Source organism: Phoenix dactylifera, chromosome 1 (assembly GCF_051530095.1).
Source record: "Phoenix dactylifera cultivar Ajwa chromosome 1, Ajwa_hap1_PhDact_Kaust_v1.1, whole genome shotgun sequence".
Classification (NCBI taxonomy): domain Eukaryota; kingdom Viridiplantae; phylum Streptophyta; class Magnoliopsida; order Arecales; family Arecaceae; genus Phoenix; species Phoenix dactylifera.
Genome location: NC_143190.1, coordinates 45,058,368 through 45,081,733, shown reverse-complemented (window position 1 = coordinate 45,081,733; position 23,366 = coordinate 45,058,368). Strand labels below are relative to the sequence as shown.

The window sequence follows — 23,366 nt, the reverse complement described above, 5'->3', positions numbered from 1 at the left end:
ATTGAACCGATTGTATGGTTCAAGCCGTGCGCCAATCGGTCCTGCATGTATTTGAAGGAAAGAAAAAGGAAATTGCTTGGGAGAGGTATTTGAAGAGTACTTAACTGTGGATAATGACTTTGCTAGTTTCTTCTTGTTGATGCTTTTGTCCTGCATGTTTCTACTTGGACTTTTCCTACATATTTCCGATGATGGCTGAAAAGAGGCGAAAAAAGAAACAAAATAATGCACTTCATAGGACCTTGCTGACGTAAGATACAAGACATTAAAATGACCAAATCAATGTGCAACTTGGTTAACATAATCAAATTTTGGTAGTTAAATTTTAAAATTCATAATAGTATATACTTGCCATAAAAATTGGCAACATAATCACATAGATTTATCTTATTGGGCATTTGTATAGGTTTGGTATTAAGGGCTCGCAAACTGATCTCAAGTGCTGACCTTGACATTTTATTGGTCAGGTGGCCCATACATGTCCAGAATGGGGACTTGATCTAGGCAAATGGACATGTTGCATGTATGCAACGAGCTTCTCGGATCATCACAACATTATACTCCAGGCTGTATTCTTTCTAGTTTTCGAGAGCCTGATGAGCAAGGTTCGCCGTCTTAGTACCGGACCCTGTACCGGTGCTACACTAATATGGATTTTTTTTGGTGTACCGAGTGTCGGTACGCCATTCGTACCGGATACCAAACTGGTATAGTTTGGTACGCTCCGTACCGTCCGATTCGATACGGTACAACATACCATGTTGATGAGTATTAACAACCTAGAGAGACAAAGGATAAATGTCATTACCATCCTGTGATGTGGTTTTTTGAGACAATTATTGCATCATTGCAAGGATAACATAAATCTCCCAAAATTGTTATTGGGGATTACATAGACATGGAAATACATTTCCCATCCCTGTTGTTAGAGCCTAATGCTTGCTTATAGTCCTATATGTTTCTTCATGTGCTTTCTTTTAGACTGCCTGAAGTAAGTATTAGCCTTTTTTACTCTTATATTCACATCTATCCTTATTGATTAATACAGTCCGCATGCTAGTTTTATATATTGGTGATCAGTTCTTGATTTATGACTTAGCTATACTATTCCCACACCCTAACAGAAAAAGTCGGCGAGACCTTGGAAGATGGACCCTATCTTATATAATTACAGTCACTTCCTTTATTTCCTTCTATCAAGCCATTCTATATATAATGCTGTTGTGCTCTTTACTTGTTTTTTGTCTCAAATTCTCCTTGTGCTTGATTGCCTTGTTCTAATATTGAACTGCAAAAATTAGTGAACCACAGTCAAGCTTGCTCTCCAGGTTATTACTTTTAATTGTTTGATGTCCTTCAGCATCATATGAGTACAGTGAAAACATTTTATAACTATACTAAACAATGATAATATGGTGTCCTTCACCATCATCCTTTGTTATCCTAAGCTTCTATTCCATCAAACAGATATGCATGCCACTGGTGCCCTGAACTTCTTAGACATCAACCTTATGCGGATGTTGTCATCTGTTACCTTCTAGTCATGTGCATGAATGAAGCTTTCTTCCCAAATGTTTGTTCTGTTATCGATAGTTGGTGACCATCATTTAAGAGTGTTAATGGTGAATCAGGGAGCAGCAGGGGGTGCAGATGCTAGGCCATTTGTTACTTACCATAATTCACTTGGAAGAGATCTTTATTTAAGAATCGCGACAGAGCTTCACTTGAAGAGAATGCTGGTGAGGTTGGAGTATCATTTAAATTTTAACTATTGCTTTTATAATGTTAAAGCCATGCATCTAACACCTTCTGAATCATCTTTTCTATATATGCTGCTTCAGAATGTGTTTAAATGAGTGACTGCATTCATTATTTGCTTTTAAAAATAAGATTGCCCACTTAAAATGTATTATCTAACTGACATTTAGCAAAACAGAGGAGGTTGCGGATAGGCAGTAAACTTATCACTTTGGATGGCTCCATGAAATAGTTCTTTCCCTTCATTCCTATCAAGTGATAAATTTGCTATCAACAGGAGCTCATCAGTTTGTTTCACAAATCTTTTTTTCTATGATTGCCTTCCACATCCAGATGAATAAATTAAAAATGAAGCATTTTCATTTTGTAGGGAGCATTTAGTTTTCTAAATGTCAGGCATAAACTTTATCACACTTGTTCAGTGTGCTGTTTTTTTGTCTTCTTTAATTTTTCATTGAGCCTGTACATGTCTTCTACATTAAGATTTAACAATGATTCTATACATGAAATGTGCTTCATTGCATCGTATTCATTGGATTTGAATATGTTGTAACTGTATATTTTTATTGTTTTAATTTCACCAAATTTGTGAATGAATGTATACTGATTGGTTGGAGTAACAGTCAGGTGAAAATCTTAAAAATTGATAGAAAGTGCTAAATGAGGTCATCATACTTTCAAGATGTACCAGACAACATTGAAGAGCAACAGGACTTAATCAGTGATATATGTGCTGATAGTTGATATTTTATATCTTTATTGGTTTACCAGACAGGTGAATGTATACTGATTGGTTGGAGTAACAGTCAGGTGAAAATCTTAAAAATTGATATAAAGTGCAAAATGAGGTCATCATACTTTCAAGATGTAACAGACAACATTGAAGAGCAGCAGGGCTTAATCAGTGATTTATGTGCTGATAGTTGATATTTTATATCTTTATTGGTTTATTAGTTCAGCAATGAATAGATTTAGCGATGCGTAGGCGCAGCATCCAGCATTAGTTGCATCAGCCATCAGAATTTATTCAAGTTATTAGTGATGCTGATGTAGATGGTACTTGTATTGAGGAGGTATAATGCTTCAGAATGGAAATATTTGCCAATAAATTATTACCAATGTATAGAGCTTTCTTGTTTCCTACTATTCATGTAGTCTCATATTGGTGTGAGTGTGACACTAGAGAATTGTTTAACTCTAGTTGGATTGAAGAAAATAGTTATTGTGCAATGATGGCCATGGCATGATTATCAATCAAATAGTCCCTAAACTTTCTTTTGATAGGTTCCACCAGTTTATCTAGCATATCTTAGCCTTGTATGTTGCAATTCTTAAGATAAGCTTCTTGAAGATTGAACAAACATAATATTGTGTCTCCTTTGAGGTGGGAGAAAGTAAGATGGACTATGAATTGTACAAAACTGTCAAAATTCTTGATATGCTGAACAGCTAGTAGATGAATTCCAAGCTCCAAGTTGAGAGATGAAAAATGATTGAGTGATAACTGGATCAATAGTCATTAAGAGACGACAAAAAGAGCTGATAAATGTGGATGTGGAAAACCCAATATAGAAAATATGCACAAGAAATTGGGAATCCACCTGTATGCTAGTTGTGAAACAAATGGAAAGGGGATTAAACCAACTGAAATCGGACCTAACTAGCTGTGCAAAATTAAGGGATCCCATCATGGAGGATCATAAATCTGAAAAAAAAGCACAATATTCAAGTCCTTAACACTGGAAATGCTTAGTTGGTTTACAGTGTAACTGGACAATGAGACCTACAGTCATGAGAGTAATGTCTCCTTTCACTAGAAAAGAGGGAGAAGCTAGTAATTGAACTAGAAAACCTCCTTTTTGTAGACAACACACAGCTACACTTGAATCTGGTCAAGATTTTTATCTTGGAGTTAAGTACCGGATTGTACCAGTCCATTCTGGTTGTACCAAACTGGACTTACTGGCTTTCATAGTGGTACAAAAAAAGGTGCGAGCTGCTGTGTTGACACCAACTACTGTTCCATTTGCCAATATAGTACAATATGTTTGGTACCATACTGGACTTGCCCCACTCAATATGGGTACCTTATCAGGATTTTATACCTTGATTGTTATAATATTGTTGGGTTAGTCAATTGATGGTGCTCACGATGACCGGATTTAGCTATTTGATGGATGTGTCAAATAATTATATGAGATGCATAAGATTAAACTAGGGTTGAAGAATTAGCATCAGTAGGGTATGCTATAATAGGAAGCCACATGATACACCTCTTGGTGCCAGCATAGCAAAATATAGATGGAATTCCACACATTGATGTGATACTGATATTGTGGGTGTCTCGGTACCGGATTACCAGTATCTTACTTGTATAGTGGATACAGACTGTACATGCCAGTAATTAAATTCTTAATTATGTAAACTCCATTAGCAGTTAACTGATGCGCTGTTTGATGCTTGTGAATCAATCTGGGGAGCTTATATGGAAAGTTTTAATAGGCACTTCTATTAATTGCTTAACAGAAGTTTGATTCAAATGTGCATGTTGGTCACTATATGCATAACAAAATAGAGGTGTAATCACTGATGTGTATTTAAAATATGATATTGTGATATCCAGATCCTATATAAAGTGCAATAATATTCATTCATTTCAGTCTCTGCAAGAGTTAGTCGGATCATCAGTTTGTTTTGTTTGTCTTGACTATATTGTTTTTCTAGTGTTTTTTGAAATTCTAACTAGTGAATGCTTTGTTTAAAGTATTTCTTCTTTTGCTATAAATGGCAGGTAGGTGGCCTTGAGAAGGTATTTGAGATAGGGAGAATATTCCGAAATGAGGGCATTTCGACTCGTCATAATCCTGAGTTTACCACAATTGAGGTCACATTTAATTTCCTTCTAATTCTTTCATTGTGATTGCTCCGCATGTTTAGTATGTGTAAAATTTCATTGCAAATCATAAGCAGCCTTTGATGATCTTTTTCTCAAGCTTGCTATTTCATCACTATATTCTTTTCTAAGAGTCAGTGTTCACAAGCAAACACTGATTTATATGGGTCTTATATTGGCATTTAGATGTATGAAGCATATTCAGACTATCAGAGCATGATGAACATGGCCGAGGAAATAGTTACTCGATGTGCTCTGGTTGTTCATGGAAAGCTGAACATTGATTATCAGGTATAGTTTAATTGTTGTCACTATTCCAGATATAGGCTACTTACAACAACCTTGTTTTCTTTTAAATCAAAAATAGGAGCTGGAAATTTATTGCTATTAGTTCATCATGCTTCAGCATGCATTGATCTCATGCATTCTGCTTTAACATTGTATCACTTCCATTGCATCATTTACTGTTAATATCCTCTTTAATTACATGAAGACAGCGTTTCAAGATATCTATCTCAATTTTTTGATATTATATTAGCGTTTTTATGGAGGAATCATGTGTGAAGCAAGTCTCTGTTGAGATGAGAGCATGAGTTCACCAACCATCAAACATGTGAGAATATAATCTCTTGATAAGAATTTTTAATTACCAATATCAGAATATTGATTTTATAATTTTTGAGTACAAGAGATTAAAACCCACTCTCTTGATATGGAAGCAACTCTTGGTAAACGGTTCTCTTAAAAAACAATTTATTGTAAGGAAGTGCTTACATGGCAGCTGCAGCCTGCAGGGCAAGTTTATGGGGGATTTCTGAGGCAAGTTAGGGCACCCTAAGAAGCAAGGTTTTAACTACTGGCTTGGTACCCATACCAGTATTGAACTGGTAGAGGCCATATCAAACGTTCCATGGTACATCCCTTGGCACCGACACTCAGCAGGGGGGACAATCCAGATATCTGTCCTCTCTATTGTTTAATGCAGTGTTTTCCGGTACATACCGGTATGGTTTGGTAATCAAATCCTTGCTAGGAAATTTTCTGCCACTAAGGGCCCGTTTGGGTAATCTAGTAGGATTGGGCTGTGTTGGGGGAAAAATGGATCACTCAAAGCACGTGGTTAAATCGCTGGCATTTGATGATAAATGTGGCGACAGCAAGCATACTCTCCAAGCGCCCGACCACAGAGCGTCCGACCTCAGAGCGCCCGACCTCAGAGCGTTTGGTCTCGGCACCGGCAACCTCAGAGCTCACAACCTCGATCTCGGCTGAGTTAAGCCCAATCGACCTCAAGGCCAAGGAAGACCCAGTCAAAGGGAGAAGTAGGCCTCCCCACTCTACTGAGAATCAAGTCCTCATCCGAGATCAAATTCCGCGATCTCCGCCTCAACGACTGCCAACATTTAAATGCACACGATCTCAACGAATTGCCAGCCAGCTCAAAATCTCGGGCCGTTTATGGTAACCCATTAATTCGCACGATCACGTCCAATCGCTATGGCAACTCATTAATTCGCACGATCACGTCCAATCACAGGTAACCCCTACACCCCTCCTATAAAAAGGGGGGAAAACTCGAGGCAAGGGGGATTTTTCTCTTTTCCCTTCGGCCTCGGTTATTATTTTTCTCCATTGCTTCTCTCCATTACTTCTTTCCATTAAAAACCCTCTCTGACTTAAGCATCGGAGGGCCGGCGCCGGAACCCCGGCCACTGGCTTCTTGCAGGTCTGCTGGTGACAGCCGTCCGCTGCCGCACCACCAACCGGAGCTCCTTCTCCTCGGTCTGCGGTCGCCCCGGTGTCCAATTTTCAGCAACAGTTGACGCTAGAGGAAGGGCACCAGTCGTGACCATGAGATTAAGGAGCAGAGGAGCCTCTAATGCCTCTCGGCATCGCGCACCAAGTCCTGGCCACTCAGTCCAGAACCCGCCACCAAGGCCTTCGGCAGATCAAGTTCCTCAGGTCCAGCCAGAGCAGTTCAACACGGTGCAGCAAGTCCAGGCCCGGGCAGCAGCAGTCCTAGGCCTACAACGCGTGGAGGCCCCTCCTATGCCGCCCCCGTAGGTTCAGGTCCAATCAGCGCTCCTTCCAGATGGACTGGTATTCCAAGGCCGAGATCCCTATGACTCTTCGAGGGTCAACAATGGAGAACGACGCTGTTACCAGGGTTCAACCCGAGCGTCTCTCTGGAGAGAGCCGCTAGGGAAGAACCAGGATAAAATGCCACAACTTTCGAAGGCCAAATCGACCCCGGGTCAATCAGTACCGGAACAGACCATTGTGGCAATCTTCCAAGGCGGAGAAGTCGACAAGAAGGTCAAGAAACTCGAGCGGTAGATCGAGGCGCTCCAAGACCAGAAGGCAAGGCGTGAGGGTGACTTTGAGTTCACCACCAAGTCACCTTTCTCCCGCCAGATCGAGGATGAACCGGTCCCACCGTGGTTCAAAATGCTTCAAATAAAGCCCTACAACGGGACTACTGACCCTCTGGACCACTTGGAGAGTTACCGAGCCCTCATGGGGCTGCAGGGATCCTCGGAGGCTGTGCTCTACAAGGCTTTCCCCGCAACCCTCCGAGGAACGACTCGACTTTGGTTCTCCGGTCTAAAGCCGAGCACCGTCTTTTTATTTCGAGCAGCTCGGCAGGCAGTTTGCTGCCAACTTTGCCGCCAGTCGACGTCAGGGGCGAACATCAGATTCTCTCGATATCAAGCAAAAGGAAGGAGAGTCCCTCAGAGACTACATCGACCATTTCACCGTCGCAACCTGGGAGGTCCGCGAGCTCGGTCAGTCGATCGCCATGTCCGCGCTGAAAACAGGAGCTCAGTCCTACAGGTTCCTCTTCTCCATTGAGAAGAATTTTTTCGCTGACTTCATCGAAATGCTGGCCCGAGCTCGGAAATATGCAAAGGCTGAGGAGGCTATCGCCTCCCGGCGGGACGCAGCTGAGCAAGCCTCAAAGAGGCAGACAAGGTGTTGCAAGGAGCGCGGCCGCCCGAGAAGTAGGTATCCCCGCCAAAAGAAAAACTTGCCTCGTTTGAGGAGTCTGCCTCGTCCGTGGGCGCAGCCCCGACCGAGATCCCCACCTCGGCCGAGATCCTCGCCTAGACCAAAGATGCTCCCGAAAAGGTACGGGAGCTATACTCCCCTCAATGCAACCCGGGCAGAGATTCTCGTGGAAATAGAAGGCCGAGACTATTTTCGACCTCCACCCCCGATGCGGGAGTCGGGAACTCGGCAACACTCTAGGAAGTATTGCCGCTTCCATGGAGACCACAGCCACGACACAGAGAAGTGCTTTCGACTCCGCGACGAAATTGAAGCACTCATCCGCCGTGGGGTACTCAACCGATTCGTGTAGAACCGGCAGGATGAAAGAAAGCCAGTGGAGAATGCTGCACCGCCTGAAGGTCAAAACGACAACAGGCTTATCGCTGATACCATCAACACCATAGGGAGAGGCCCGATCGAAGGGAGCTCAGCTGAAGAACTGACCGAGAGGAAAGTCCCTCCGAAGCGTCAACGCACCTTTGAAGCCATCTCGTTCTCGGATGAGAACTTAAAAGGAGTTGAAACTTTTCATGATGACGCTGTAGTCATCTTCATGGTCGTGAATAAATTTGATGTAAAACGTATTTTGGTTGATAATGGAAGCTCGGCAAACGTTTTATATTACGATGCTCTCCAAAGAATGCGATGACAGAGGGCCAGCTCCGAAGAATGAATGCTCCACTGGTCGGATTCACCGGAGATTCGGTCCCGGTTGAAGGCATGATCAACTTACCTATCACAACCGGGCTCGCTCCTCGAGAGAGCACTGTGAGGGCGGACTTTCTTGTGGTCCATTTGCCTTCGATCTACAACGCCATCCTTGACCGACCGACCAACCTATAAAGCAAGTTCTATAATGGTCGGATCGCGCGGGGAGAATCGCAAAGTGGGCGGTCGAGCTCGGGGAATTCGACCTCGAGTACCGCTCGAGGCCGGCAATCAAGGCGCAAGTGCTCGCTGACTTTATAGTAGAGTGCACCCTATCGGACGACCTCAAGACCGAGCTCACACCAAAAGAGGATACTCCGGAGCAGCCATGGAATCTACACGTAGATGGCTCCTCAACCTCGGGGGGTAGCGGCGCAAGCCTCATTCTTACCATCCCGGATGGGGTGGTCGCGCAACAGGCTCTACGTTTCGAGTTTCCTACCTCTAACAACGAAGCAGAGTACGAGGCGCTCATCGCCGGGCTCAAGTTGGCAAAAGAGCTCGAGGTCAAAAGCCTGAGGGTCTTCAGCGACTCCCAATTGGTTGTGAGCCAGGTCTTGGGAGATTTTGAGGCAAGGGAGCCATCAATGCAGAAATACCTCCAAAAGGTGCGAGATATCACTTTTACACTAAACGCCTTCGATATCCAGCACATTCTCAGAGCAGAGAATGCAAGGGCGGACCAACTGTCTAAGCTAGCAACTTCCTGCATGAGCGAGCTCCTGAAGACCACGACGCTCGAGTATCTCCAAGCGCCATGCACCGAGGAGCCTGAACCAGTTCTCTGTGTTGAAACTGAATCGAGCTGGATGGATGCGTTCGTCAGCTACCTGCAGAATGAAATCCTCCCCGATGACGAGCTCGAAGCCCGCCGAATCAAGCGTCAGGCTTTCCGATACCTCTTATACAAAGGCAAACTCTATCGCAGGTCCTTCACCTCTCCCCTCCTTAGATGTCTCCGTCCTTCGGAGGCCGACTATGCCATGCGAGAGGTCTATGAAGGGATCTGCGGAAATCACCTAGGAGGTCGGGCCCTGGCCCACAAGATTCTACGCCAAGGATATTATTGGCCTACACTTCAGAAAGATGCCGCGGACTTCATACAAAGGTGCGACCGATGCCAGCGAAATGCCAACATTCAGTGCCGACCTTCAATCCCGCTAACCTCGATCAGTGCCCCTTGGCCATTTTGCTCAATAAGGGATTGACATCTTGGGGCCATTTCCCCAGGCCACGGAACAAAGAAAGTTCCTCATTGTCTCCATCGACTATTTCACCAAGTGGGTTGAGGCTGAGCCGGTGGTCCAAATCTCTGAGCCGAAAATGCAAGATTTCGTCTGAAAATCCATAATCTGCAGGTTTGGGCTCCCCTGCATCCTCATATCCGACAACGGCCGTCAGTTCGACAATGCCCGCTTTAGGAAGTTCTGCTCTGAGCTCGGTATCAACCATCGCTTCACCTCGGTCGCTCACCCCCAAACTAACGGAGAAACGGAAGTGACTAATCCGACAATCCTCCAGGGGCTGAAAGCCAGACTCGACAGGTCCAAAGGACATTGGGTCGAAGATCTATACAACGTCCTTGGGCCTACAGAACCACGTTCCGAATCCCAACCGGAGAGACCCCCTTCAACCTAGCCTATGGGACGGAAGCGGTCATTCCCCTAGAAATTGGGCTCCCATCGCTGAGGGTAGAGAGCTATGATGCAACCTCCAATTCATCACAGCTCAGAGGTAACCTAGACCTCCTTGAAGAGATGCGAGAAGCTGCCCGAATCTGCATGGCAAGGTACCAACAGAAAGCGGCACAATATTACAACTCCAGGGTGAAAGTCAAGCTCTTCAAAGTGGGAGATCTCGTTCTGAGGAAAGCTGAAGCTTCTCAACCTACCGAGCAAGGAAAGCTTGCCCCGAATTGGGAAGGACCATATCGAATTGCTCGAGTCCAACGGCCCGGAGCATACAAGTTGGAGTCCCTTGATGGGACCCCCATTCTCCGAAGCTGGCACTCCGAGAACCTCCGAATATACTACCAGTGAAGCCCTTCTAAAGGTCTTCGATGTCTGAAAACGCAACCAATAAGGCATTTCTTAAGATTTCCTCTTAATTATTCAACGCTTCTTTTAATGATAATTTGCTTGTGAACTCCAGGGTGTCCCTGAGGTGATTCGAGTCCTTAGGGGAGATCTAGCGGCGCCCCGACCAAGTTCGAATGCCCGACAAAGTTCGGATGCCCGATCAAGCTCGGGATGCCTCGACCAAGCTCGGGATGCCTCGACCAAGCTCGGATGCCCGACCAAGCTCGGATGCCTCGACCAAGTTCCGAATGCCTCGACCAAGTTCCGGATGCCTCGACTAAGTTCGGGATGCCCGACCAAGCTTGGATGCCCGACCAAGCTCGGATGCCCGACCAAGCTCGGATGCCCGACCAAGCTCGGGATGCCCCAGGTCTAAGATGACCTACTGTAGCGACCTCGAGTCCTATCTAATGATGTCCTGACTAAGCTCGGGATGCCCCGCCGCGTCGACCGCAAGCTCAGTCCCCCTTGACCTCGGGCGTTATTGAACGAAATCAGGGCTATAGTCCGAAATACCTAAGGCAAGAGCTATGGCGGCCAAATAAAGATTTTTAGGGCTAGGTCAGGATTTATATAGATACTCTTGATGGTTCAGATCGATAAGGCCAAGCCGCGCCTCCCATCCAGATCGCGCCACGTGCCGACCTCAGAAACCGAACTAGCGTATCAACATCGGATCGTCGCTTTAAAAACAGAATCGAAGCGGCGTCTTATCGAATATTGGAGTGTCATCATGAGCCCACGACTCGAAACCACCTCGAAAAGCAAAAAGCCGCCGCCTCGTGCTCTCATTGAAGACGCCCCTAAAGCGCTCCAAATGACGGAGCAATTTAAAGCTGTCTGATCTCACTGGCATGATGAAAACAACTACTTCCTTCGCTTGAGTTTGTAAACGGCTCGAACTCGGAAGTTAGGAGGTAGTGTTGGGGGAAAAATGGATCATTCAAAGCACGTGGTCAAATTGCTGGCACTTGATGATAAACGTGGCGACAACAAGCATACTCTTCAAGCGCCCGACCACAGAGCGTCCGACCTCAGAGCGTTCGGTCGCGGCACTGGCGACCCCAGAGCTCACAACCTCGATCTCGGCTGAGTTAAGCCCGATCGACCTCAAGGCCAAGGAAGATCCAGTCAAAGGGAGAAGCAGGCCTCCCCACTCCATCGAAAATCAAGTCCTCCTCATCCGGGATCAAATCCTGCGATCTCCGCCTCAACGACCGTCAATATTTAAATGCACATGATCTTAACGGATCACCAGCCAGCCCAAAATCTCGGGCCATTTACGGTAACCCATTAATTCGCACAATCACGTCCAATAACAGGTAACCCCTACACCCCTTCCTATAAAAAGGGGGGAGAACTCGAGGCAAGGGGGATTTTTTTCTCTTTTCCCTTCGTCCTCGGCCATTATTTTTTTCCATTGCTTCTCTCCATTAAAACCCCCCTCTGACTTAAGCATCGGAGGGCCGGCGCCGGAACCCCCGGCCACTGGCTTCTTGCAGGTCCGCCGGTGACAGCCGCCCGCCGCTGCACCACCAGCCGGAGCTCCTCCCCCTCAGTCCGCGGTCGCCCCCGGGTCCATTTTCCAGCAACAGGCTGAATTTTCTATTAGTTTCATGGATTGGGCCATCCATTTAGGTTTCATGTGGATAATCTTGTACAAACAAACAAGATTCATAGAAACATAGGCTGGGCTAGGCCTATATTCACAGAATTCAGAGGAATTTCTTCAGAGTGGACTGACCCAAATCCTATAGGGAGAAGAAAAAGACCTCGCCAGGTCCTTTTTCCCCCTATCTTGCAGGAACAGACTAGGAGAGGTCTAGTTGACTTGGGTAGGGCTAGGCCACATATTCTATAGTACTAGAAATCATGTTTCCAATCCTCAGGATCCATTTGGATCATCCAAACAGGTCCTGAGGATTAAACCAACAGACTTTCCTGTGACCTAGAGTAACCTGTGTCGAAATTATGGGTCAACTACAAATCTACATTGTAAATGTGGGAGTTCATGTTTTTAAAGTTAACTTCAAGTATATTGCTACAGAAGCATAATATGACTCTACCTTTATTCTGAGAATTCTCCAAGATTCAATTGTAGGCTTGTGAATTTGATCATGGTTACCACTTTGCACCAATTCTTCAATCTTTATGGTTTGCAACTAATAGGGTGATGACTCTAGTACGCTATCAAGTCCAGGAAAAAATTTAAAGCATTTGTTAGTTGATGAATGCATGTGTCGTGATGACTCTAGTACGTTATCAAGTCCCAAAAAAAATAATAATAAAGCATTAGTTAGTTGATGAATGCATGCATCGTGAAATATAAAAATTACCAAGGGCTGCCGTACCGACCCATACAATCCCCTACCTTACCATATTGGTAAAGGTACTGCTATGGTTTCATGGGTCGGTTCGGCATATGCTGAACCGGTCTCTATAGATTAGAACCAAGTGGAGTTGCACTGCACCATCTGGATTTGGATGGTACCATGGCTGTGAGTGATAAAAAGTGTTGGGAGCATGTGTCGGTACAGGGTACGTACTATACTGTAGTTACTATACCTTACAATATCAATACGGTAAACATATGTATGTAATTATAAATTTTCAATTACAAGAACTAGTCTATCGCACTATCGCTAGTATATGCAGTTTTTATATCATGCATTGGTAATACGTGATTAGATGCAACAATTTCTCTTAGTAGATCTTTTTTTTTTTTTTCATTTAAGATATGTTTGTTTCATTTGATTCTCTCATCCCAAAGATTTGTGAGTAAGAATTGTTTACTAAATTTCAGAGGGTATATGTAAGAGAGTCGGTTTCACATCTAGATGAGCAATGTGCTACTCAATTTATTGTTTTTGTTGTCTTTTAGTCATATTTCTCATAATAAAAGAAACCGTGAAAAAATTTAATTATAAATTTAAACAGTTACATCTTCAGCACTCTAGTTATAGATAATGATCATTTAGTTATCTCTGATTTTTTAATTGATGTTGTGCCAGCTACCATTGCTAAAATAATATATGTGTGCTATGCTTTATATCAATATAAGAAATCTGTCAGCTGTATATCTGGTGATCTAAAATTTAGGTAGTAACTAAGATTTTTTTTAAGTGTTTATATGCCTTTGATTACTTTGGTCATGTTTTATATTTCCTTTTGACAAGAGCCGAGTGCTGCAGTTTGTGACCATTTGCTTGAAATGAAGCAAAGTGGTTTTAACTGAAACAAGGCCAAGCAATGCCAGCATAGGTACATAGCTGTCTAGCATCCATTTGCTATTAAAAGACCATTACCCAGTTATGGTCCTGGCAATCCAGGGTTTTGGGAGGGGAAAACTGGGGATAGACCTAACCTTTGGTACTTGTTGCGCTAAGCCTTTACAATCGCACTAAGCAATGGCCCCTATGTTACATAAATATCTGAAACCTTTTGTTATGACTGAGATTTAAATCATTCCTAAATTTTTCTGCTGAGGATTATGTTAAGAATGATAAAGATCCTACGAAAATAATTTGTCTGCGCTATGACAAACTTAAAGGGAGGACTTTTTTCATGGTTGATGATAATATTGTAATTTGGAAAATTTATGGCTAGGGGTAGAGCGACATTTCTCTTTCCTTGCTTCGGGTCTAGGTTCTGTAACATATATAGCTTGCCTGTTGCATCAGATATTGTGCTAAGAATAACCTGTGCTGTTATATTTCCAGTTTAAAAAAGCATAAATGTTTTAGTATCGTTAATGTTAGTATAATAGTTTTGGACTAGCTAACCACTTGTACTGTAGTGTTATAAATTTATTCTTTATTTCTGTTTTTTATTTCGCATGATATTGAGAAGCACTTTGCATGTAATCCCAGTGATTATGTAATATTCCACAGGGGACTGAAATATCTCTCGAAAGACCATGGAGGAAGGAAACCATGCATAATCTTGTTAAAGAAGCCACTGGTGTTGACTTTAATGAGTTTGGGAATAATGTTGAAGATGCAAAAGAAGTTGCAAAAGGGATACTGGGTATGAGATCAGAAGACACAGATAATATTTTAGCTCAGACATGCCCATCTGTGGGACATGTTCTTAATGAGGTAAATCAAATCTTTGTACACGTTGAAACTTGAGATCGTTTATTCTTAGTTGGTGTTGTTTTTTTGTTATTATTATTATTATTGATAATGTATTATTTTATTATAATGTAGATGTTCCTACTAGGGAATGGTTAAGAGCTTTGAAAACATCATATTAGTAATCAACCAAACAATATATACATTCTCAAGAAGTTTTTAATTTTTCAGTGATGCTCAAAACGTCCCTGTTACTGAACATGTCATTAATGTAATTGCTTTAACAATCAAAGTCACAAGTTCAGATAGGGGTGTAATTTGCTTACTGAATCGAGTTGTTTTGGAATACCTTGGAGTTTCTTTTTCCAATGGAGAGTTTGCAAAAAAATTGGGGATTCATCAATAATTCAGAGAAAATTAACTATGCTGGTAGTAGTTTTACTTGACACGTACATGGACATAATTTTTTTTTCTTTTATTTCATTCATTTTTTGGCCGCTAGGAAATTTGCCATAAGCATGTGGATGTTTTGCCAGGCCCAGTATCTGGTTATGTGGATGTTTTGCTGATACCAATTGTATAATTGTATTATCACTTTTGCTAGCATTTCTTGAATCCTAATTTGATTCGAGCATCACTTTTGTTACATTCTTGATTTGTCATGGCTTCATTCAACTTACTTACTAGTTGTTATACTTCCACTTCTAGCAGAATGATTGCTCCGGGCCCGTGATCCATCAGTAGTTTTAAGTCATCCATGGCTACTGAGATCTTTACATGGATTTCAGTAAAACTATGTTGAAGCAACATAACATTACCGAAGGACCAGCAATGACTATGACCAGCTGCTTGGGTACAGCAACAGCTGTATCAAGACCACAAAAAATGACTATGACCGGTTTTCCTCCAGGTCCAACTCTCTGATGGTAGAAGTCTCCGACCAGACCATGTGCAGAGTCAAGAAAGTTTTCTGTGCTATTTTCTTACGTAAAGAAGAAGAAGAATATGTTATCCCTACTAAGAATCTCTGAAGTTAAAGTGGTGTCCTCATTTCGAATAGCAATTTACCTAATAACTTTCTAATGATAGTTCTGAATGCAATCTTCTTCTTCTTTCTGAAACCATCTGAAATACCTATAGTTTTACATTTTTGCAAAGGTGATATGTAGAGGCTCTTGGGGAGTGGCCACTTGGGTATCACATTTATTTGAGGCCATCATCATGTTATGGTGAATTCTTCGACATCGTTGTAATCTAAATATTAGTATTTCAAATACATAACTCTGATACATAACCTTGATATATCTTCAGAAGACTATGATGCTGATTTTGTCACATGTAACTAAAATAGGGCACTTAGTTTTCTTAATGTGGACATGTGAAAATTACTTGGAGAGATTTTTAGTAGCTTATTTCTTGATTACTTCTTGAAGCTATGCTAGTTCATTTTGGTATGGAATCTGAACATGGAAAAATATACTATTAATTCAGGTTTTTGAGACCATTGTTGAGCCAAACCTTATACAACCAACATTCGTTCTGGACTATCCAGTTGAGATATCCCCGTTGGCCAAACCACACCGAAGGTAATTTAACAGTTTAGTTATGCTTTATTGCAGTATCATAGATTACCTTTAATGTCACAGAAATAGATTCTTTTGGTCTTTGTTATTCTATTTAAGAATTATGTGAACATTCATTTCAGTTATCTAACTGCTTTTTCTTCAAGATATAGCCAATGCTTTCCTTCATGGCTGGAGTAATAATGTATAATGATTTATTGAAAATAACAATATAACACTTATTTCCCATACATCATCTAGAAGTCTTTTCCATAACTTTGGAGTCAACTTTATGATCCTGTATTGTTACTCATGTTTTTTATTACACTATATTTATCTTTTTTATTATTATTAGGAAAAATGGAAAAAACCATTAATTTTTTTTAAGAATTTCAGTTAATTTTCAGTTATTAACCCAACAAAAGATTAATTTTTACCTATAAAGAGAATGAGTCTAGATCCTCTCAAGTTCACTTGTGAACTTGAGAGTCAAGCTGGGCAATCATGGCCGTCCATGTTTTGCAGGATGGGTGTGATGCATCAGGCCCCTGGCTGTACATGGGACAGCAGCCTGTGCAATAATACATGGGCCTTGTTGCATCACAGCTGTCGTGCAAAACACAGACAGGGTGTGATTGCCCAAGATGACTTCAAGTTCATGAGTGAACTTGTGAGGATCTGAACTCAAAGAAAATAGCCCAGTAACTGGCAGTTTTGCCACTGTTTTTCGAAAAATGGTGGTGCTCTAGTGTGAGGCAAACCAAAGCAGGGCTTTTTGGTATCGCCAAATACTCCTTAACTTCTGTTGTTGTTGTTATTGTTTTGCTATTAGAATGTCTTTATGTTTCATAAAAGTCCTGTCTTTATGTTTCATAAAAGTCCAGTCATACTATCAACTTGCTAGTTAATCGTAGAAAAAAAAAGTGGAACATTAATCCCACTAATGTTGCATGGGGCTGTTTGGAGCCCTGTGGTTGAAGTTGCACTGCAACTTGAGTCATCTTGTAACTTAAGTTGCAGTATTTGACTTTCAAGGAAGCTCCCTTCTTGTGTTTGGAAGAGATTTTGAGGAAAAGAGGAGCGTATTTGATAGCATTCCGTTGAATTCCCTGCAAGCAGATGCGAAGTTAGAGCACTCCATGTACATGGAGATAAGGGTGTTATGGGTGAAGAGGTCGGTGTTGAAGCTGCTGGTGGAGAGGGATTGGGTGTGGACCTGGGTGCCCATGTGGAGGGTGTGGGGGATGGTGCAGACCTTGAGGAGGGCGGTGAAGGTGAAGGTGAAGGTGAAGGAGAAGGGAGGGCAGGGCAGGGGCTAGAGGTTGTGCATGGTGGCTTAGAGGTGGAGGGGGTGAGCGGAAATGGAGGAGGAGGCAGAGTGAAGGAGAGGGGAATGGAAGGAGGGTTGGCATAGACCTTTTATTTTAAATTACAATACCCACACAAATGACCACAACTTGTCCTGTAGCGATTTTGACTGCAAGTCAATCTACCATAAGATAGTTTTAAATTGCAGGCCAACGTGCAACTTAACTTATTGCATAACTTGAGTTGCAGGCATCCCAACAAGCTGGCTGGCTTGCACATGCAACTTGAGCTACATAAGTCTCCTTTTTTTAGGACTTCAAATAGCTCTTTTATCTTTCTGCTACTACATATCAGTTCATATTTTGTGAATTTCTAAGACCATCAAATTGTTGATTCATTTGTCTTGTACTTGAATGAGAAAAGAATCGCAATGTTCATTTCTTTGAAGTAGACAATAACATTTAATAGGCATCATTTGTTAAACACAGAACCTCTTTGAAATTCTTTTTAGTGATGCTCCATATGTTGCTGGTGTCATCTTCATACTTGATTATTAATCTTATGATTTGCAACTTTATTATTGTGCATGCCATTATATTTTTTCTTAACACTGCATGCTGGCTTTTGTTCTGCCCATGTTGCAGATATGCAGGTTTGACTGAGAGGTTTGAACTCTTCATTTGTGGCCGTGAGATTGCTAATGCATTCTCTGAGCTTACCGATCCGATGGATCAGGTATTCTACAAATTGTTTATATATTGCGGTCTGGGATATTTTATATGAATTTCTTCCTAAGTACTGCATGCATGGTGGCAATGTCAGTTTGGTATTTTTTTCACCTGCTATGATATTTTGGACCAGATATCAGGAGACTTTATGATGCTTATAGTTTTATACTTATCTGAATATCCATCAAAATCAGTTATTGAGGGTGAGACTTGGCGTAACGGTAAGGTTGTTCCATTTTGACTTATAGGTCACGAGTTTGAAACACGGAAACAGCCGTGCCACATATGGGGGTAAGGTTGTGTACATACGACTCTCTCTAGGCCCCACAATGGCGGGAACCTCGTGCATTGGGCCACCTTTTGTTATTGAAATCAGTTATTGCCTAAGTCCTTGCCTACTCTATTAATGACCATTGGTACAGCATAACTAAATCAGGTCATGCAAGTTAAACATCTTGCATGAGTTAATTGGGCAACAAATCTGGGACTTTGGTCTGATTTCCTTGTTTGCCAATCATACATAGTTTGACTTTAAGTGAACGGGTATCAAGTAATTAAGTATTGACAGTCTACTTTTGAAATTAGTTTTTCTGGATTCGTTCTCGCATTTGCCAGAAAATGAGGTTGATCCTATGCATTTCCTGGTGCGCTGAAGGTGAGCATGAAGGCCCCCAACTGGTACTTATCTGACATTTGGAATTAGCTGACCAACAGGTTCATATTAATTCATGTTGAAAAAATCCAGCCAGTGCAAAAATCGGTTCTGGTATAGCCGTCTTGTATGCCCAAAACCTAAACTGAACATCCTCATAATGGGTAGCCATCTTATAACTGTATTCTGATTTTTTCTCAGTAAAAATAAAGATGCCTTCATTTTTTATGATAACCAATGAAATCAAAGTATGCTAGCCAAAGTTGTATCGACCAACTTCTGTTTGTATATCATACTTTTGTCTGCATGAAGTAGAATGTAATGCAATTTAATCTTCACTGGTCATTTTGGGCTTTTTTGCATATTTATTATTTCTGAACATTTGTAACTAAAATTACCTGCTATCTAAAACTAATCTGTATGTTTTCATTTGCTCATGTCATTTACTTGATATTGGGATTTATCTAATGCGTGTGCAACTATGATTAGTTGAGTATGACATGCTGATTGAGTTGACTGCATTTTTACTATCAAGAAAAAGTTATCCATACTGTAGAGTTTGGAATTTTCTCAGGCATTCTTCTTTTAGCATAAGATGTCCAATCACACCTGTTTTTCCATATTAGCCAACTTGCAAATGCCAAAACAGATTTCTTTAAATCTTTATCTAGACCTTGACCTATTCCTTCTCCCTTTAATAGCCTTGTTGGAGTGGCCTGTGTCATTTCTTGTTTTGGAATTTCAAGATATCTCCCCATTTAGGTTGTTTTGTTGCCAGTCTTAAATGTTGTTATTTATATGTTTTTGCTTTTCTGTGACAGAGGAATCGCTTTGAAGAGCAAATTAAACAGCATAATAAAAAGCGAGCAGCACTTGTTACAGGCTCAAAATCTGCTGAAGGGAAAAGAGAGATTGATGATTGCTCCTATGAAGTGTCTTTGGATGAGGACTTCTTGACCTCTCTAGAATATGGCATGCCCCCTGCTTCAGGAATGGTATGATCAAACAACTGATTTATTTTGCATCAGCATCAAGGTCATATTCTGTATATCTCTTTACAAAATAAAACCTAAACAGAAACATATAATTGTCTTTCTTATGCATGTGCATTACGCAATTGAATTTGTGGATCTCATGTCAACCTATTATCAAGTCACGTTAACCTACTATTAACTAGTTTTAAAAGGACTCATAATATTCGCATTGGTGCATACCATTCATAAAATAGTTTTAAATTGTCGAATTTTGTTGAAGTTCAATTCCCATGTTTTGTGCCTGAAAAGTTGTTTATGACATTATCCTCCTGCATCTGTGCTGGATACTTTTTTCTCAAAGTTTGGATTTCACCAGGGCATATGAACTGAAACCTACTAAAGAAATCTGTTTCAGAACTTATTTGAAGAATATTGACATGTGCATAGGTCTCGGTTTGATATGTCATGAGCTGGCAAATTAGTACCAAATCTTGAGTACTTCTAAGTGGGTCACTGTGATGGTATTTCAGTATGCTAAATGCTCTCCTATTGAGGGCATCAATCATCATTAAAATCGATTTACTCACATTTTATCAGATAGCAGTTGAGAATTTCTGCGACACATTATAGATAATTATTTGTCTTGGTATGCCATATATGAGTTAGTGATTGATTATTTTCACTGTCACTTGTCAGGGGCTTGGAATTGATAGGTTGGTGATGCTTCTGACGAACTCTGCCAGTATACGGGATGTTATCGCATTCCCTATCCTTAAGATTCAACCGCAGGTGTCGTCTTAAAAAATATATATATAACACAATAATTTTTTGAAGATGTAACATGCTTGTTGATGAGGGCTCCTTTTTTCAAGCCACTAGGTTCGAAGTTCAGCTCATTACTGTAAGTTACATTGTCGAGCTTATTATTATATAATTCTTCTTCGCGATTCTTGTTTTATTGAGAAATTTTATTCCAGGCGAGTACAGAACTCCAGGGATGCTTTCCCCTATTGTAATATCTTCTCGTCCATATACACAAGGAGCAAAAGAAGCAAATAAAGATGTATAATATATATTTTCACCGTCAGCATCTTTTCACGTGAGATCCATGTTTTAAAAACCAGAGACTATAGCTTCTGGTTAAACCCATCAACCGGTCAGGCTTCCAGTCTAGATGCAACTTTAAACCAGGTTTGCCGGAAATGCCGCTCAATTTTTGGAAAACCGTTGAGTCGGGGCTTGTTTGAACCTTTCCGGAGTCGGGCGAATTAATCGGATTAAGAGGGGTAAATAGGGTTTTACCGGAATCAGGCTGGTTGGCTTATCTAGCTTGCGGTGTATTCCAGGCTTCATACAAATCTCAGTATTTGGGCTGCAAAGAAGGGGAGAAAAAAAAAGTTTGTGGAGGTTTTTTTATCTTCCTATGGACTTGTAGAGGGATTAGGTTTGCAAATCATGTCACTCCATTTTCGATTCTCACATTTTCCACTCCCACACCATGACAGGGTATGGTCGGTGGCGTATTGGCAGCGGGTCTCGAGGTATGGCCAATGCCCCTCTCTCTCTCTCCCCCCCCTCCCTCCCTCCCTCCCCATGTGTGTGCGCACGCACGTGTGTGCCCCTTCCCTCCATCCCTCTCTCCCCACGCTTGGCTCGACCCTCAACGATCTAGTGTTCCTCTATTGGCCGGCCAGGTATCACCTCGTTGCCCTATCCTCGATTTCTCATACTCTTCCAGCCCTCGCGGATGTCAAGGTTTGTTGATGTTAAGAATTGTACAAGAATGCCCCTCCCTGATCTCTTTTTCCTCGCATCCGCTTCTCTCCATGAGCCATCGTGGTCTCCATATAGCTTTGGCAGGAGGGTTTGGCCCAATTTGGTGGAAGTTTTTTGTTTGAAAAAAACTAATAGTATTAGAGGATTTTGGTGAAAAAATATGATAATTAGAAATTTTTTAGGTCTCCAAATTGTATTAAAAATGGATCTGCCATCAACAATATGTTGAATTTATTAATAATACGATGCCATTTATTTTATTTATAAATTATTTTTTTATTTATAAGTGATGAAATCCTGAAAATAACATGTATGATGCAGTGTTCTACAATTACAATAATTGGTTGTTTATAATTATTATCAATAATTTATTATATAATATTACTTATAATACATTTATTGTATCATTATGATGCCATTCTTTGTTTCTAGTTAATCCAATGGTTGAACTGTTGATAAATGATCTGCTCATTTTTCTAGTTCTATGGATGGTTCTGTTTTCAAAACATTGCTTGAGATAGTAGTTGCGTCTGATTCACAAGAAGCTGGCAATAGATTACTCTCTTTCCCCTTCCCTTCCTAAGATCGTGCATTGAAGAAGAGTTTTTTTTTTTTTTTTTGCGCGACAGGATGCGACAGAGCCGAGCCACTACCGGCTGATCAGTCTGTGCACGACTGTGTACAAGACTACGGCTAAGGTTCTTATTGCTAGGCTACATGGCATTCTACCTCGACTCATCAATTCGGAGCAGGAGGTCTTCGTGGGTGGGCGAAGCATCACAGATAACATCCTTATTGCTCAGGAGTTCATATTTGATCTTCAGAGAGCCTCGGGTCGGAGGAGTTTGATGGGTATCAAGCTGGACATGGATAGGGCCTATGATAGGATGAGTTGGAACTTCTTGTGGTGGTCTTTGGAGTGCTATGGCTTCCATGAGCAGTGGATTGGCTGGGTTATGGGGTGTGTGACCTCTCCGTCATTTGCCATCTTAGTGAACGGCTCACCCACACGGTTCTTCGAGTCGGCAATTGGCCACTGGTGATGAGAGCACAAAAGTACGATCTACATATCACCTAAATTAGTGTTATTGCTAACTGATAATGATAAATTCACCGGTTTAATATTATATTTTCGTTTGGTACAGGTTATTACAAATTAAAGTTTAAATGCGCATTTGGTACAGATTGCGCAGGCCCAATCCCACCATGACCTGGTCGAGCACATTTGCCCCCGAGTGATTCTCCACATTGTGTTAACCATACCACGGAAGACCCTAGCTCCATTCCAGATCAGCTCCCGCGCCCTCTTCCATGATCAACGTTCCCATTGCAGCCATCCATCTTTTCAGCTCCAAGCCGTGATCGGATTCACAGCAGCCTCCTCTACCTCAGCCCGTGTCTCCTTTTATCCCAGTGATCCCAGCACCGGATCAACCTCCCAGCCTCCCCAACCTCCCATGCCCGTCCGACTGCAGCATGATCCAAGCACAGCGCCCAGCCATCCCGTCATCCACGACACCTCCAAGCCTTCCTCCGCGGCAGATCCACGTCTTCTTCCTCTCGTCGATCATGCTCCCATTTCTTCCGTCCGTTTCAAATGCAGCCCAGCCATCTCGGAGCCGTCACTGCCAGCGCCGTCCCCGCTTTTTTAGCGCGTTCCAACCACATCCCCGTGGCCTTTCATCCCGGAATCCCAGCAATCCAGTCTCCTCCAGCGCCCGTCCGCGTTCATCACGGATCCTGCATCCGTCCGTGGGCCAAAGAAGAAGATCCATCTTCTTCCATCCGTGAAGCATTCCTCCCGG

At 42.1% G+C, this 23,366-nt stretch overlaps 1 protein-coding gene across 3 annotated transcripts in view; it reads left to right on the top strand.

The window, feature by feature from the left end:
- OVA5 (Lysyl-tRNA synthetase, class II) overlaps positions 1–20,872 on the top strand; it is a 33,218-nt gene extending 12,346 nt beyond the window's left edge. For 2 of the 3 annotated variants that reach the window (XM_089924254.1, XM_089924255.1), the window contains 8 exons: positions 1,632–1,739; positions 4,550–4,642; positions 4,838–4,942; positions 14,379–14,585; positions 16,053–16,147; positions 18,076–18,166; positions 19,633–19,806; positions 20,482–20,872. In XM_089924254.1, the coding sequence (XP_089780380.1) occupies positions 1,632–1,739; positions 4,550–4,642; positions 4,838–4,942; positions 14,379–14,585; positions 16,053–16,147; positions 18,076–18,166; positions 19,633–19,806; positions 20,482–20,586 (978 nt within the window). In that variant the 3' untranslated portion in view covers positions 20,587–20,872. The remainder of the gene's footprint in view (positions 1–1,631; positions 1,740–4,549; positions 4,643–4,837; positions 4,943–14,378; positions 14,586–16,052; positions 16,148–18,075; positions 18,167–19,632; positions 19,807–20,481) is intronic. The other variant, XR_016395896.1, reaches the window with a different exon arrangement.
- Positions 20,873–23,366: the final 2,494 nt, after the last annotated feature.